At 40.3% G+C, this 15,563-nt stretch overlaps 1 protein-coding gene across 9 annotated transcripts; it reads left to right on the forward strand.

Annotated features, from left to right (window-relative positions):
- Positions 1 to 1,877: 1,877 nt before the first annotated feature.
- Positions 1,878 to 15,563, forward strand: TCEANC (transcription elongation factor A N-terminal and central domain containing). Of its 9 annotated transcripts, none has more exons than XM_084507991.1 (3): positions 1,878 to 2,279; positions 5,667 to 5,751; positions 13,987 to 15,563. In XM_084507991.1, the coding sequence occupies exon 3, from the start codon at positions 13,995 to 13,997 to the stop codon at positions 15,075 to 15,077; it is 1,083 nt and encodes a 360-aa protein (XP_084364117.1). In that variant the 5' UTR covers positions 1,878 to 2,279; positions 5,667 to 5,751; positions 13,987 to 13,994; the 3' UTR covers positions 15,078 to 15,563. The 9 variants fall into 9 exon arrangements, with proteins under 9 accessions (XP_084364117.1, XP_084364116.1, XP_084364111.1 ...); XM_084507990.1 differs by having other exon boundaries at positions 5,667 to 5,744; XM_084507985.1 differs by having other exon boundaries at positions 1,880 to 2,279; positions 5,667 to 5,773.

Below are 15,563 nucleotides of genomic sequence, written 5' to 3' on the forward strand. Positions count from 1 at the left end.
ATGGCTATCCATCAGTCCTTCCCACCCAAACATGTTTTCTCTGAGCTATTCTGAAGAGGTAATTGTTACAGTTCCAAGAACAGACAATAAAAAGCACAGACTAAAGCTTATCCCTTTGAAAAACAATTGGAAGAATGAAGACTTTAAGAGAACTCATAAATATTTTGTTTTAAATAATTACATTACATATATTTGGTGAACGGGAGTACAACTCTGCAATAATTCATTGCTAATACCTTATCAATACACATCTTCAAAACTGGTAGAAGAAAGCTTTTTATTTCATGAAAAGAAACTTTATTATCATTGTTCTGATTTCAGCAATGGCAATCTCTTTCACAGGTATGGGTCTAGGTTAATAAACAAAATAATTATTCTAGCAATTTTGCCATTTTCCTGCTTGATGGCATGCCCGAAGTGTTCACATGTTCTTATGCTAATGACTTTTATGTAGATTACATACAGAAAATGGAAAATGATAGATCATTTAAAATCAGTAATGATAAATTATTATATGTCCAAAATGATGTGTTATATCACTATGGGACTATATGATAAAGTGCTAAATTACATTATAAAACATCAGGTATTGTTACTCCTGATACAATTAAATGTGTGTGTGTATATATATATAAATTGTATAGAGTAAATATCACCCATCTAGTTTGTTTTGATATTTTTTTTTTCAAACAGAACCATTGTTGTAGAAAAAATCTTTTATTTTAGGGAAGCTATTAAATATGCTATTCTGTGCAAGAATCTTATAATGAACATTGTTTGACCAACATTTTTCCAACTATTTCCGTGCATATTTTACACTTTATCAGCTGGCAGAGTATCTCACGCTGTTGAATAGAAGCCTGTGTTTTTAGACAAGTGAATACTTACTACAGTGAACACTGAAGTCTCAAGGAACACAAGCTGTTACAGTAACACTGATTTTATCCTGGAAAACCATGTAAACACTAAGATGTGCACATATACCATTACATGTATACACATATATATATAACAGATATATAATGATTATCATATTTTAGTTTTGTTTTACTTCAGGAGCAATTGAGAAAGCCTTGTTGTCTCTTTTATATGTGGGAAACTGGAACAATGATTCCTTATTCATTAGACCAAAAATGGTTTAATTAAAGGTCTGAGTGAGGAACCTGCCTCGAAAGACAGGTGTCAACTATTCTGATCCCTGCTCATAGGAGGCCTAATCACAAGGAGCGAGCTGTGCTCCTTCTTGTGTCTATTCTGCCAAGGGAGCTCAGCACCAGTGCTGGAATGCCAATTCTTCATCTCCTCTTGTTCCATAAAACTACAGATTCTTTGGGTTAGGCTTTGTTGCATGCTTTGTTGTATGAGCCACAACGACGTAGCAAAAAGGAAGTCCTACCTCGTCTGCAATCACCAGTTGTCCATAATACATGATGTGGAACAGGGCTGGCCATTGTACCCTATACTCAATCACTTCCAAATTCATTAGCTTGACACAAATACATTGTGAGTTAAGTATTAAAGGAAATTAGCAATCATTCAGGATTCTTCACTTAACAGTGTATAATGCAACTGCTGCAGCACCACCGATTAACAGTTTGATAGCATGAGAATACTGATCCCTGTCTCATTCCAATAATATAATAAATTGCTTATACGTTGTTTTTTTGTTTGTTTGTTTGTTTTACAGTCTATACAGACTTTATATATATATTTTTATTATTATTATTATTATTTATTTATTTATTTATTGTTATAAGTAGTGGTGATGTTCGTTATGTGAAAATGGGGAAAAGGGGTGTGCCTGCCCTACAAGGGCATTTATGCTGATCGTATTTGATAATTTGAGGCAGGAACCTTTACTGACAGCAGAGGGCAACATAGTAAATAAACATCAGTGAATAAAACCAAAAGCATTTACTTAAAAATCGCAGGTTTTCTGCTGTAATTGAGAATGACCCCCACCACACACCCGTACATTTGCTGCAGAGCCGACCAGAAATATTAACCTTTCACAAACACATTTTAAACGCTCAGTGTAGAATGCATATGAAAGCGCTGCGGTGTTTATTTAAAACACGTTTACTGCTTAATCTGGTATATGCAACGCAGGTACCCGTCACCGCGTGCAGTAAGATTTATAACCCCTTTTTTTTTTTTTAATCTCCTTTTCTCTCGGGGGCCGGCACAGGAGCTCACCCCCCGGCCGCCCGCTCGCTAAGATGGCGGAGGCGCGGCGCAGGAAGCGGGAGGGCTCCGCCATGTTGCGGAGCGGCGCGGAGGTAATGGCGCCGGCGGTGGTGCCGGGGTAGGGGCCGAGGGCTCTTTTTGTTCCACCGGAGCAGCCTTCGCCTTCCGCGGCAGCACCGGGGAGATGCTTCCCCGGCTCCTGGGGCTGGGGGTGAGGTCGGGGGAAGGGGTGAGACCCAGTGGGAGCAGGCGGCGGGGGGTCCCGCAGTGCCCTGAAATGGCGCCGCAGAGCGGGCGGGATGGGGCAGCCGCGTACCTCGCCGCTGCCACCACCCCCGGGGGACACAAAGCGGCTCCTTCGTCCTGGGGCTGTTCTGTTCCTTAGTGCTGGTGTCCTCTGGGGCACTGTGTTCGGTGAGGTGGCGGTATTAAGGGCTCTAGAGGCCAAAGGGGAGAGGGTGAAGGATGGGGACTGAGCAACGCAGCCGTGTGCAGCCTAAAGCGAGGTGGGCGTGAGGAGCAGGCGTGAGGGGGTGGTGTTTGAATTGGGATAAAAACCAAAAAACGTAGTTAGTGTACCCCTGTGTGGTGTTTGGGAGCATGATCACAGTTGAAGTGGGCCACCCGTTTTATGGGAGCACTTGCAGAAAAGTTGGCATTCAGATTTCCGTCTCGTGGCTTATGCTGGTGTGTGGTGGCCAGGTTACAGTGATGGTAGCTGGCTGCTGGCATCCCTAGAGCGACTCCAAACCTCCTTGTATAAGCTGTCACCTGCTGCTGCCTTCTGCAACAGGCGAATGTCTCAGCTGGTTTCATATAAATGCGTAAGGCTGGCCTGCTTCTCTCAGCTGTTGTAGGCCCCCTACTGATTTATATCATACACACCTATAATTCTTAACGTAGAAATCGCAGGATGGATATCACTAATGGTAGTGTTGTGGGTGCCATTTTTTAGGTATTTGTCTCCATGCAGTGGTTGACTAGAGATGAGTCAAATGTCAGCACAAATTGAGAAAGTAATTAGAGAATTCACCCTTCTCAATGTAGTCTTGTTTTTAATAATAAAATACATAAAAATCCATTTCATTTCAAGGGTATTTCATATCTTATTTCAGTCAGTACATGTCAAGTGTCCAGATCAAGACTCTCAAATGTTTAGGCTTTATCACATAGTTCAGCAGAAGGAATTTTAGTGGGTGCTAATAATATTTTACAAATACTCTTTGTTAATAACATTTTTTTTTTCTTTAAATCAATCAGGAACATGTTCCTTTGGATGTAGAAAAGTAGTAAATTTTTTTTGTTTCGTTTTTAAAGGGAAAAGGTTATATCATTTCTGAGCGGAAAACCTGTAAAAGAATGATAAAGCGGTATCTAATGGAATTGTGTCCTTAACAGCTGAATAAGAAACGGAAATATTATCAAGCTGAGACTTAACAAGAAACTGAATGTTAGAGCCAGTACAAAGTCTGTGTTTATCTGATAAATGATCAGAAAAAGCAGTCATTCGCAAAAGTGCATAAAACAGATTTTTATTACTTACGTGTCCTGTTCTTATACTACTTTGTCGGTACATTTTGCCATAAAAAGACAATGCAGACTGAACATTTACTTTTGCTTGTACTGTGCTGGAATTGAAGTCATTGCTAGCTCTGTGATTAAGAATAATCTTAAAGCTTTTTTGGCAAGGAAATGCATATTCTAGAGAAAGAATTGCTTGTTCTTTCCAAACATTATTCATATTTTGTTTCTAAAGTATTAAATGAACAAATCAAATGTACTTTGCATAGATAGGTTTTGTGGTAAGTATATTTTTTACTTGTTGATTTAGGCTCCTATCTGCAAGCCAGTGTGTCTTGTTAGACACCTCTGCCAGTGCAGAAGCTTACGAAAAGGTGGGGAAGCTTTGCTTAGACTGAGGCTGTGCAGGTTTAAAATCTGTGGGTCTGCAAGAGAATAATAACAGTATTTGTGGAGACTGAAAAAGAAGTAGATGAACAAGAATGTCAGATGAGGTGTGCCAGCTCTAAATCTGCAGCTCACAACCAATTCTTCACTTCACTGGAAGGTTTTAAAAAATCACAACTGATTCTACCAAAGCAAGAGGACTAGAAATTCACAAGGAAGTTAGAAAATGGTGAAGCAAAGCTCTGCTATTGGGCAGGATCATGAGAGTTAATGTTACTGTCATCATTAGATGTGAACAGGGAAAGCACGGTCAGTCTTTAGGAGTTCTACAGAATGCTCAAAACTTTAATTTTGTCAAGTAGTGATTTGTGGAGCCATGTTGTATGTGGCAGTGTTATCTTTCTGTAAAAAACAAACACATAAACTAGCCATCCTTGCTATGAAGGAAAGATGTGACCACTAGAGATTACAGACTCAAAATGAACAAATAAATAAATATGGGATAGGCCCACCTTAGTGTGTTAGAGATTTTGAATTATGATTTCCTAATGTTTGGAGGACAGCATTATGAATGTGTCTTCTGCACAGGCATGAAATGGAGGGAGTAGTCCAGATGTCTGATACAATCCCAAAGATAGCAAGAGGGAGAGAGCTTCATGAACTGGAACTGTTAGCATTACCTATATGTACAATCAGCCAATATAGTCAATGCGTTTTGAAGAAAACAGCTTCCTTTTGGAAGATGTTGCAGCCTTGCTGGAATTGTTCTGCTGGTTTGCTGTCCAAAGTGATTAGAATTTGGATGTGATTGCTTGCATCCATCCAGATGAATAGTTTAGGAGACTAACGGTGTTTAATTAAATTAGAGAGTTAATAAACTATGTCACTAAGCTGCTTCAATTATGTTGGTATTTTCTGGTACGTTTCTTAAGTGATGAAAAAATGCTTACAGCATCCTCTTGCTGTGGAAAAATGGCAAAATATCATTCTTCATATTGTCTTACAAATATTATAGTAATGATAAATTCTTTTTATTTTGAAGTCTGTTAATATTGGAAAAAACAATGTTAGGAAATGAAATAATCATTTCACGAAGCGCAAGTAAATACTTCCACACAGTGAAGGTTTGGCTGGGTACTAACGCAGGTGATGTTATCAGCAAGGTATAGGCATTTTCTTCGTGTCCCATGGTAAACTTTGTTCTTTAGAATGGAGTTGCGTTGTGAAGATGCCAAATGTAACAATCCTGTGCTTTTTTTTTTTTTTTTTTTTTATGAAAAGATGATAAACTATACTGTGTAGGTTGTAAGAGACTCTGTTAATTTATTATTGTATGAATTGTAAAAAAAAAAAAAAAAAAAGTATAACCCTTTTAAAGCAAAGGGCTTAGACTTTTTGAAGGTTAATTAACACAAAACACATATGTCATAATCTGTGTCCCTAGGTAGTATTGATTCACGTTTGAATCGTCTGCTTCAATTTCATTCAGCATTTTTCTTTTCCTATATATACCTGTCACTTGTGGCCAAAATAATAGTCATGTCTTGAAAATATATCCCATTTGTCCACAGACTGACTTCTGAGCTGCTGGAAGCGCCAGCAGGGGAGAGAATAAGCGCACCAGTGAACGCAGCAAGGACCTCGTACAGGCAAGAGGTGGAAAAGGGCCAAGAAAAAGGTATTCCTCTGCCAGTTTTGGTACAGCTTTATCATAGAGACTTGGAAAAAACAGACAACACCTGGAAAATTGGCGTGACCTTGTATCCAAACCGGAGAGTGTAATTTATAATAAAATTAGTTAAGTCTGAAAAATCATGTGACTGTAGATGAGAGAAACCACGTGTCTCTTTATGTGAAGTGGTGCCAATCTTAAAGCAAAAGGAAGCTCATGTTGTTTGCTTGTAATTTCAATTGAAGTAATTAATGACAAATCTCTCTGAGGTATACAAACATTCTGTTGTTGCCCTAGTGACTCATAATGCTTCAGAATACATTCTGAACCTGCATAGCTGTCCTATTGTGAAGATTAGCTGCTACCTCCACTTGATACCGAATTCTGTCATTTTTTAACTCCTTAGGAATATTCTATTAAAAGGAACAACTGTATTAACAGAAATTAAGATTTTTGGATCAGTGGAATAATTAGTTACCTGTAACATTTAGCACAGCAGCATCTCGATTAGGGTGTGTGCTTCCGTGGCAGCATCAGCTGGAACTCCCAGAACACAAAAGAGCTGTAGCTGTTAAATTCATGAATTAAATTCCAGCTAGTTCTTGCCTGTGAGAAGCGTAATTGTTATTATTCATCCGGTGTAGCCGTAGTATTCTAAGTCTTTTTCTGAGCTCCAGCTTATATATATATAGATACTGAAGTTGATCAAAGCTAGTGGCTAAGCAGTTTGAGGGCTGCAGCTTTTCTTTTCTCATTAAATCCATGCGTGTTTGTTTGATCATATCAGAAAAATGTGCTGATGAGTCTCTTGTCCTTGAGGCTTGGTAACTTCATTAAGCAGTCTATTGATTTTTCTTTTATTATTATTTTAAGGAAATAAAATTATTTTTTAGTTAAAATTGAGGGGTTCTAGGAGAAACAACTCCAGATAGGGATCAAAAAATTACCTTTTAAGAGGCTGCATCATCACATGAATGCAGTGTGCTCTGCCCTTTCTCCCTGTAATCTCCCTCTCTTGGAGGAAAGCCTGAGAGAATGGGTCCAGTGGGCAAAATAGAGGGTAGACACAGGTTATAGCTCCAGACCAGTTAAGAGTACTGTTGCTCAGTCACTGGTGTAGACGATGCAGAACAAGACTACTGCTCTGTCAGACTACTTTTTATTATTCACATGCTCTTATACTAGCTGTTGTCCTGGAAAATGTATTGAAAACATGTTTTACATAGTATTTTCAGTTAATTTTCTCTTCCCTTTTTTCCTCACTGTGGTTCTACTCCATGTGCAAGTGCAGCAGAGATTTTGGGGGAATGATTTTGCAGTGTTTCTGAGCTCATGTACTCCACTTCTACTAGACCAGTGACCAAAAGGTGGCTGTCTTAGTCAGTGAACTGTCATTTATTGGATTGTCATGGACATCTGGCAATAGCACTGCTGTATTATTTCAATTATTATTGGATTAAGTCTGCTTTATTCATGTGGCTTTGCATTGGAGATGGATTTCTGTATAGTTCTTTATAGTCTTTGGGGTGGGAGGCAGTCCTGCTGAGAGGCAGGAAGAGCGCTGATTTTTGCCAAGATGAAATAAAAGCCCCGGAAAATGATTTATTGGTGACATCTTTGATATCTGCTTTCCTGCTGTAGATGAGATGAAGGAATGTTTTGGGGTCTGGGGGTTGGCTCTGAGATTTCTCTGGATTCCTCTTAGGCTCCAAGTTTAAAATAGCATTTGATCATTGTCATTGTTTATAGGGAATTTAGGTTGCCCAAGGCAAAAAATATGGTACCAGGACCAGGTGCAGTGCACCGTCTCTGCTCTAACATTGACCGTGTCATTTTGCAGAAAATTAGTTGCACTGTTAGGAGTACTTGGCTGCTTCTGATCTTTGTCTTGGCTGTGATCCCAATTTTCTTGCAATTGCATAGAATTCCTCCGGCGAAGAATCATCTACGCTTCGGGTTGGGGTAAGGGAGAAGAGGACTGGTGCTCAGCCTGCTCTGCCCTTCCAGGGTGTTCATCTACACTTACGTGGATGCCTTTGGGGTTTGTCTTAGTGCAGCCAACTCCTGCTGGTAAACCAAGGTGAAGTAGGTGACGCATTTCAAACCTGAGGTAGTCTGTAGGTTTTTTTTTCCTCCTTGGAAGCAAACTGACTTAAAAGGTCTTTATTGATCACTGTCATTTGTTCCTGTGTACACAAGTGACTCATGCCATGCAGTCAGTGTGAGAGGTCCTAAGGATTTGGCAAGTACCTCATCAGCACGGTATTACAGAGTCTAATTGTAAACACGAGCCAGTCTCTACCTTGTTCAATAGACACTTGAAATTCAAACAGATGTTCTCCTGCTTTGCTAAAGTTAGGCAGGATGGAAATACCTTGTGTAGTTGTCAGAGAGATGGGGATGTTTATTTTGTACAGCACAAGATTGCAATGTTAGCATTCAGACTTCTGTTCTTGCATCTCTGCAGTACCAAAAAATCACGATGAATTTTGTGACACCAGGAAAAGAACATTGTTGTCTGCTCACCTTTTTCTTGGATTTCTTACCTCTTTGTACTAGGAAGACAGCAGAACACTGACTGTGTGATTCAGTTAATTTTACCAATGTTTGTTGAGCAGCATTTGTCAAATAGCGTTAAATCAGGTAGGGAAGTGGCCTAATGCTAAATTTTAAAAATGTTGAATGAAGGAGCAGTGTGCAGGGCAGACTAGATGAGGGATGCACCTTTTCTGTCCTTTCCGTGTCCTGGCACCTTTGGACATACTCTTTGTTTTCCAAATTTAGGCAAATAGGTACCGTAAAAATGTGAGGTTTCCTGAAGGTCATAAGGAAATAGTTTTCCCTTTTTCCTTATAGTCTGGATTTCCTCATTATGCACGTTTTCACAAGACTGCATGGGTTTGCTATACTACAGCTCCCTCAAGTGGTAAAATATTTTCCCATTTAAAACTGCAGCTCACTTTCTGTGAAACACTTGCTCTCTTTTCAAAAGGCGTTGAGGCTTTCTCCAACTTCCTCTTTATTCTGCCCTTTCTTTCCTCAGATGTTGAAAACTATGAACTGTGGGGTTATCAGTGGAACAGAGCAGTGGGTGAAAGGGCTATGACAGTGCTCTTTGTTCAGCACCTGACCTGCTGAACCAGCTTGGGCAGGACATTTCACTGTATAAGCTTCAATTTTGTCATCTGCGAACTAGGGAGAATGATGAATATTTGTAGATGAACTAGAGTTGTTTTAAACGTTAATTCCTTTTTTTTTAAATAACTTTTCTTTCAAACAATGCTTTTGTGTATCTGACATTGAAAATACCAATCCCTTGACAGCAGGCAGCAGCCTGTCTGCTGTCATCTGTTTGCTGTCTTGCTACAAAGCATCAATACCCTGTTACACAGCGGAAACATCAGTGTTCAACATCAGGAACAGGAGTGTGATAAGAAGGAGGTCAGGCTTGTTCTCCTTTGGTTCACAGTGAATTTGTGCTACAAAATTCACTCTGGTATTACCCCCGCACCAGTAATTCTTTGTTTATCCCTGTAAGAACGTGAAAAGTAAGTTTACTACAGTTGTCTGAGGGAATCTTGTTGTACTTTGATTCTGTAAGTGGAAGAGGTCCTAGACATCGTGTATTAACGTGAAATGCTATGCAGGGTTCCCGGAGTTAAGAAAGAGTCCTACCTCATCCTTCAACAGCCTGAAGCTGTAAAACAACCTTTTTATGTTCTTTGTAAGATCATAGATCAGTAATCTGTTTAATTTCTGATCGTGTAAAAATAATGCTCGCTATCAGTCTTAGTGATTAAAACGGATTAAAATCCAGTTGCTGCTTGATTTGGAGCAACAAATAAACATTTTTTTCTCACTACACTGTCTTTTAATTTGGAAACAAAACTAAAATTTATGATTGAGTAGATAAGGTAGTGTTTTATAAGTATGTATCACTTTTCATCCTAAAGTATTTTAAAGTCCTTTGCAAAACAGCTGTACTCAGCAAAGCCAGTGACATTCAAAGAATGCTTACCCCCTAGAAGCCTTACCATTTTTCATTAATAAAGACATATTTATTGTTTACTTAGTGATTTCCCTGCTGGCTGTTGCTTGGGTTTCTGTCAGTTGCCAATGAATATTCCACTCCATCGGAGTTGTTAATTACAGATTTCAATTCTCTTCTTGTCACATATTTTGATGACTTACTCTTTCTTTTATGTAGCTTTGCTGAATAGGGGAGTCATTTAGTTCTCTGCTATTTTTCATATGTGTTGAGGAAAGCATTTCCTCAGAACTGATTGTTTTGACATAAATGTGAGTAGTCTATTAAGTAGTTGAATTTCCCAAATTAGTTTTTAATCATTTTTCATATTTTCATGCCCATATTATATTTTCAGTTTGTTTAACTGCTGCTTACTTGAATTTAATGTCGCATAAACTTTAAAAAGTACACACATGACTACAAAGATCTTAAAATTTCTACGAATTTAATTACTGCTGTAGTGTGCATGCACAGAAAAAGTTTTAACATAGACTGTGTATACCACATTTAATCTAAATCAAAGCAACCTTTTGTATATCTATTACAGGCTTAAAAAACAAAACAAACGTACCTGGTTCTCTTAGATCTGCCTACTAGAAAAAAATACATCATACTGTGGGGTAATGAATTAGCGTATGTCAGCTCCTTCTGAATAGCTGTGTGTGTCCATAGCTAAGTGTCAGGTAATTCAGTGTGATGTGTGGCAGCAAGCTGAGCTCTCGCTGCACGTGCCGCTGTGTGGGCTCCAGCTGCCCTCAGAGGCTTTGTGGCAGTCACCCCTTCTGAAAGTGACTGCCAGTGGCCGTAGAGCTGAAGGAAGCTTTTTCAGCCTTACAGTTTACCTGTGTGCAATTAGCCGCAGAAGTGGGCATGTCTTCACCTCGCCACCCTGCTGGGCTGCTGAGGGTCAGGTGCATGAACATGAGCAAGGACTACTACCAAAAAGCAGCTGATACTGACCTCACATGGCATTTGCTATATACAGATCCTCACCTGCACTATTAGAGAAGGAACTTTTATGAAGCATACTTCTCAGTGAAAGATAAAATACCACACCTTTGTCACAGGGTAAAAGAGTATGTGTGGCCAAATTATCACCAGAGCACTTTGTGCGTAGTAATTTTGTATGTTTGAAGCTGTTGATACAGTAAGTGGGAGGTAGGGGAGCTCTGCAGCACCACAGCTTTATATAACAGGCTCCTATCCATGTGGCTCTTCCTCACTGTAAATACGTGCCGGTGGAGTAAGACTGAAGATAAACCAAAATAAAAGGCATGGCTTTTACTAACCTGCGTACCAAATACTAGATGTAGAGATTTCATGAGCCATCTTGCATTTGGGTAAGTGTACTTTATGCTATGTGTAGCACAATACACTATGTATATTAATAGGTACAAACAGTGAAGAAAATTACATTTAAGGCATGTTAGAAGGAGCAGAGCTGAATCTAAGGCACAGGGCAATCACACTGACTGAGTATGCAAGTGTACCTGCCTCTGCCCTAGGTCGGATGAAAAACAGTATATGCCAGCAGATCATTGACTAATAACGTCAGCTGCTTAGTGTTTGGGAGACAGGAGGGAGCTGTCCTGCTGAAATGGTGGCTACCCTGCAAAAAAACAACTCTTCCACTCTCACAAGTTCTACGTGGCTGGTCAGATGAGACAGGATGCAAGTCTATGTGCTTTTCAGTATGGCAATGCATAGAGTTCAGCTAGTGTATTTGAATAATGTATCCTGTTTCTGAAACTGCTTTAGCAAATCAGTTTCTGTTATAGCTGTTATTGAGGTCTCATGGGACTTCAAAATGTCAGGCAAGAACGAGCTGTTTAAAGACAGGGTAAGTACAAGCAGAGAGCACTCACCGTGGAGGTCAGGTTGGTCTGTAGTTTGTGCTTACAGAAACACAATGAAGGTTTATGCTCTCCATCTCTCTCTCCTTTTATTTTTTTTGTGGAGCTCCAAGGCCCTGCCTAAAGCTTGAACGTATTTCTGGCACACACAGAACAAGTCAGCTAGCCCAGTAGTCATTGAAAGCAGCAGGGCGTGCAAATTATCCACCCGTCTCTCTTTTCCCTCCTCTTCCCTCATTCTCAGGAGATTTCATCATGGGAACAGTGATGGTGCAAGACATCTGCTTATGGGCTCCTTTGAATGTGCACGTGTGTAGCTGGCCTCCTGTCAGTCTCTAACTGCAAGTGGCCTTTTCTAGAGCAGAATCGGATGTATTCAGCTTCAGCCACTGGCTTGTAGGTGTCGCTGTTTTTGAGCTGCCCGGCCTTGATTGTCAAACTGTAACATGATGACAGAGCTAGCAAGGGAAAGGGCAACAACGAGGACCTGTTAAAAGTTTACTAGGCTGATTTGCCTCTCTGCTAGCAGCTGTAACGAGAAGCTTTTGGAAGAAAGATAACACATGATCGCTTGCATAACAAGTGAAAGGTTGAGTTATTGCTGAGGCTCGTGGGTCACGGAGGAACAGAATGTGGTTTGGGGCTTAAGATCCACTGAGTTACGTCAGTCTCACTTGCTTAACCATGCTGCAGAGTAGCCACAAACCATAGCTTGGTAGCTCCCAGTATAATGTGTTCAGCTCCTTACTGTTTGTTAAGAAATTCCTCATGCGGAGTTATGGTGGTCTTTGAAGTTCCTCAGGAGGCCTGAAAAGTGACATCTTCAGCAGGTGCTTGAAAAAGTTACTTAGCTCAGTATTTTTTAGTCAGATACCATTCCCGCATTAGCTGGTTAATTTTACTCTTTTGAAGTAACATAGCTTTGCTCCATGTGGCTTCCTACTCCAAATTAGTCTTCTAATGCCAACACCTGTTTGGTTGATTTTAACTAAAGAAGAACTATGAGGAACCAGATGGAAATATGTTTGTTGTATTAAAAACTAAATGATAGCCAAACATCTCAGTACTTAGTGTAATGATTTGTGAAAAAATCTTGCCAAATTAAGGTATGGTCACAGGGATAACTGATTTAAAATAAATAGAACAAAAAACACTGTGGATTTTCTGGACTCCCCTTTTCCTGATACTCTGTACCATTGCAGCTTGTGCTGAGTTTGTAGTCGGATGCTTGGAAACAGTGAAAAGTAGAAAAAGATGTTTATATGCAGGTTCCCAAATGTTAAGACATACATCATGTTTTTTCTGAGAAGGATTATTTTGCATATGAATTCTGGAAGGATGGCAGCAATCATCTCCCTTGGTTTGGGGTAAACTTTCAGGTCACTGCAACTTTCAGATTAAATTAGTGCAGTGTTTACTTACAAGTCTGCCCTTGGAGATTATCAGGAGGCTAGTACAGAATGTGTTCAGCAGTGTGAGGACATGATGTTGTTCAAATAGCTGCTACAGCAGAAGGCCTCAGACGTGATTTTTAATAGACCTAATTTTTCATAGGTTTTGAATTTGTGTGATGGAAAAACAAACATTCTCCAAAATCAGCATTTTCAGTAAACACAATTTGTTGACACCAATACTGTGAAAACCCTACTCCTATTTTTATTATTTTGTGTGTAAAGAGGGTGAGATACATTGCCTATAAAGACTTGGGAGGGGAAATATTTGGTAACATTTTAAACATCAACAAGTGTTCATCTGGTGCCTTTACTGAAAAATACAAAGTTTCAGAACTCACTGATCCTTGGTAGGCCACTGGTACGAGTCTGCTAATGCATGAAACGCTGCAAAATCCACCTGTAATCTCAAATGGCAGGGTGGTCGTGTAGTTACCTGTCTCTTTGCACCAGTTGCCAATCTCCTGGTGTGTGTAGTTTGACAAATGTCTTATTATTCTGTCAGTGTCTTGGTGTGATTTTTGGCAAAACACTTTGGTTATTCCTTAAAAATTATTGTCATGCCCTACTTTTAAAACTTCTAACTCTGCCTCATCAGAAGTCCCTGGTCTCTTCTTTCTGCCAGTGTTTTCCTTGCATGTGTTAGACTTGCATGCCTGCGTGCACTTGCCCAGGACCCAGCTTCCTCTGTGCTCTGCATTTGCTCTGCAAACTCCACTGTACACCATTTCAAGGGAAAGTTGGCAAACAGTGATATTATGCAGATAAAATAGTGTCAAATAACATACAGGAAAAAAAAAATGCACTTGTGAGAATATAGAGAAAATGATTTAATAAATGTCATAACTGTAGTAAATGTGATTAAATATATATTTTTTTGGCTTTCAGATTTAAAAATGTCTGACCAGAGAATTATTGTACACAGAGCCCATTGTATCGAGAAGCTACTCTCTGGGAACAATTTCCAAGATATTGAGGATCATCTTAAAGAGCTTGGAGATGTTGATATGACTATTGAATATCTTCAGGGGACAGAAGTTACCAAGGCTGTATACAGAGTACTCAAGAGCTGCCCTTCAGTAGAGTTGAAGAAGAAAGCAAAGCAGCTATTGTCAAAGTGGAAAGCACTTTACAAGAATAACTGTGTTCAGTCAGTGCAAGTTAAGAAGCCAGTTTCTGGGAATGTAAAAGAGGAAACTGAACATCTCGGTGTGACTCCCAGAGAACAGTTGCTGTCTGAAGGGCCAAGTCAGCAGGAAGTATTAGGTGCTGCCCCTTCTCAAGTTTTGGTCCTGTCACAAACTGTTAAAAATGTGGTATGCAATGACTCAGAAGGCAGCTTGGAACAGCTCCCCCCTTTTGAGGAACAATGTATTGATAGCAAAGATTCTAAACCTCCTGTTAATGAAGCAAGCTTGCAGCAGGATCAAATGAGAGCTCTGAGGTGTAAATGTGCAGATCTTCTTTACAAAGCTATGAGTGATTCTGCCAAAGACAAAGAAGAAACTGATAAATGGCTAGAGCTATCTAAAGAAATCGAAGAACATGTTTTTGCTCTTCATTCTAAGAATGACAAGAAGTATAAAAATTGCATCAGAAGTAAAGTCTCTAACCTGAAGAACCCTAAAAATAGCCACTTAAAATGTAACCTTTTTTCAGGGACTTTGAGTCCAAAGGCTTTTGCTGAGATGACAGTGATGGAAATGGCCAGTGATGAACTGAAACAGCTCAGGGCCCTGTACACAGAGTCATCTGTGCAGGAACATCAGCTTCCACAAGTTATTAATGGCACTCAGACAAACAAAATAAAGTGTAGGCGCTGTGAGAAATTTGACTGTACTGTCACTATGATTGCCAGAGGAACTCTGTTTCTTCCAGGTTGGGTGCGAAACACGAATCCAGATGAACAAATGTTGACTTACGTTATTTGTAACGAATGTGGAGAACAATGGTATCACAGCAGATGGGTTTGTTTGTAAGGCTGTCCTGTCCTGTGGTGGTTTTACTCAGGTGGGCAGCCGAGTTTGTGGAGCAGGCCCCGGGCTGGAGCTGCAGCCCGTGGAGAGGAGCCCACGCAGGAGCAGGGGGTCTGTGGGGAGGTGCCGCCCACCCGTGGGGGACCCGTGCTGGAGCAGTTTGCTCCTGGGGGATGGACCCCGTGGGACGGAGCCGTGTGGGAGCAGTGCTTGGAGAGCTGCTGCCTGTGGGCAGTCCCCGCAGGATCAGTTCACCAAGGACTGCATCCCATGGGAGGGACCCCACAGCACAGGGGACAGGAGTGACCGAGAAGGAGCAGCGGATAAGAAGTGGGCTCCATAACCCCCATTCCTCTGTTCCCCTGCACTGCTTGGGGAAAGGAGGTGGGAGAGGGCGAATAGGGGGAAGCTGTTTTTGGTTTCTTTCCTTTGTTTCTCACTTCTCTGGATTGTTACTAATTGGCAATAAATCTTACTACTATCTCCCTA

The sequence above is a fragment of the Aythya ferina genome, assembly GCF_964211825.1.
Source record: "Aythya ferina genome assembly, chromosome: 1".
Taxonomy (NCBI): Eukaryota; Metazoa; Chordata; class Aves; order Anseriformes; family Anatidae; genus Aythya; species Aythya ferina.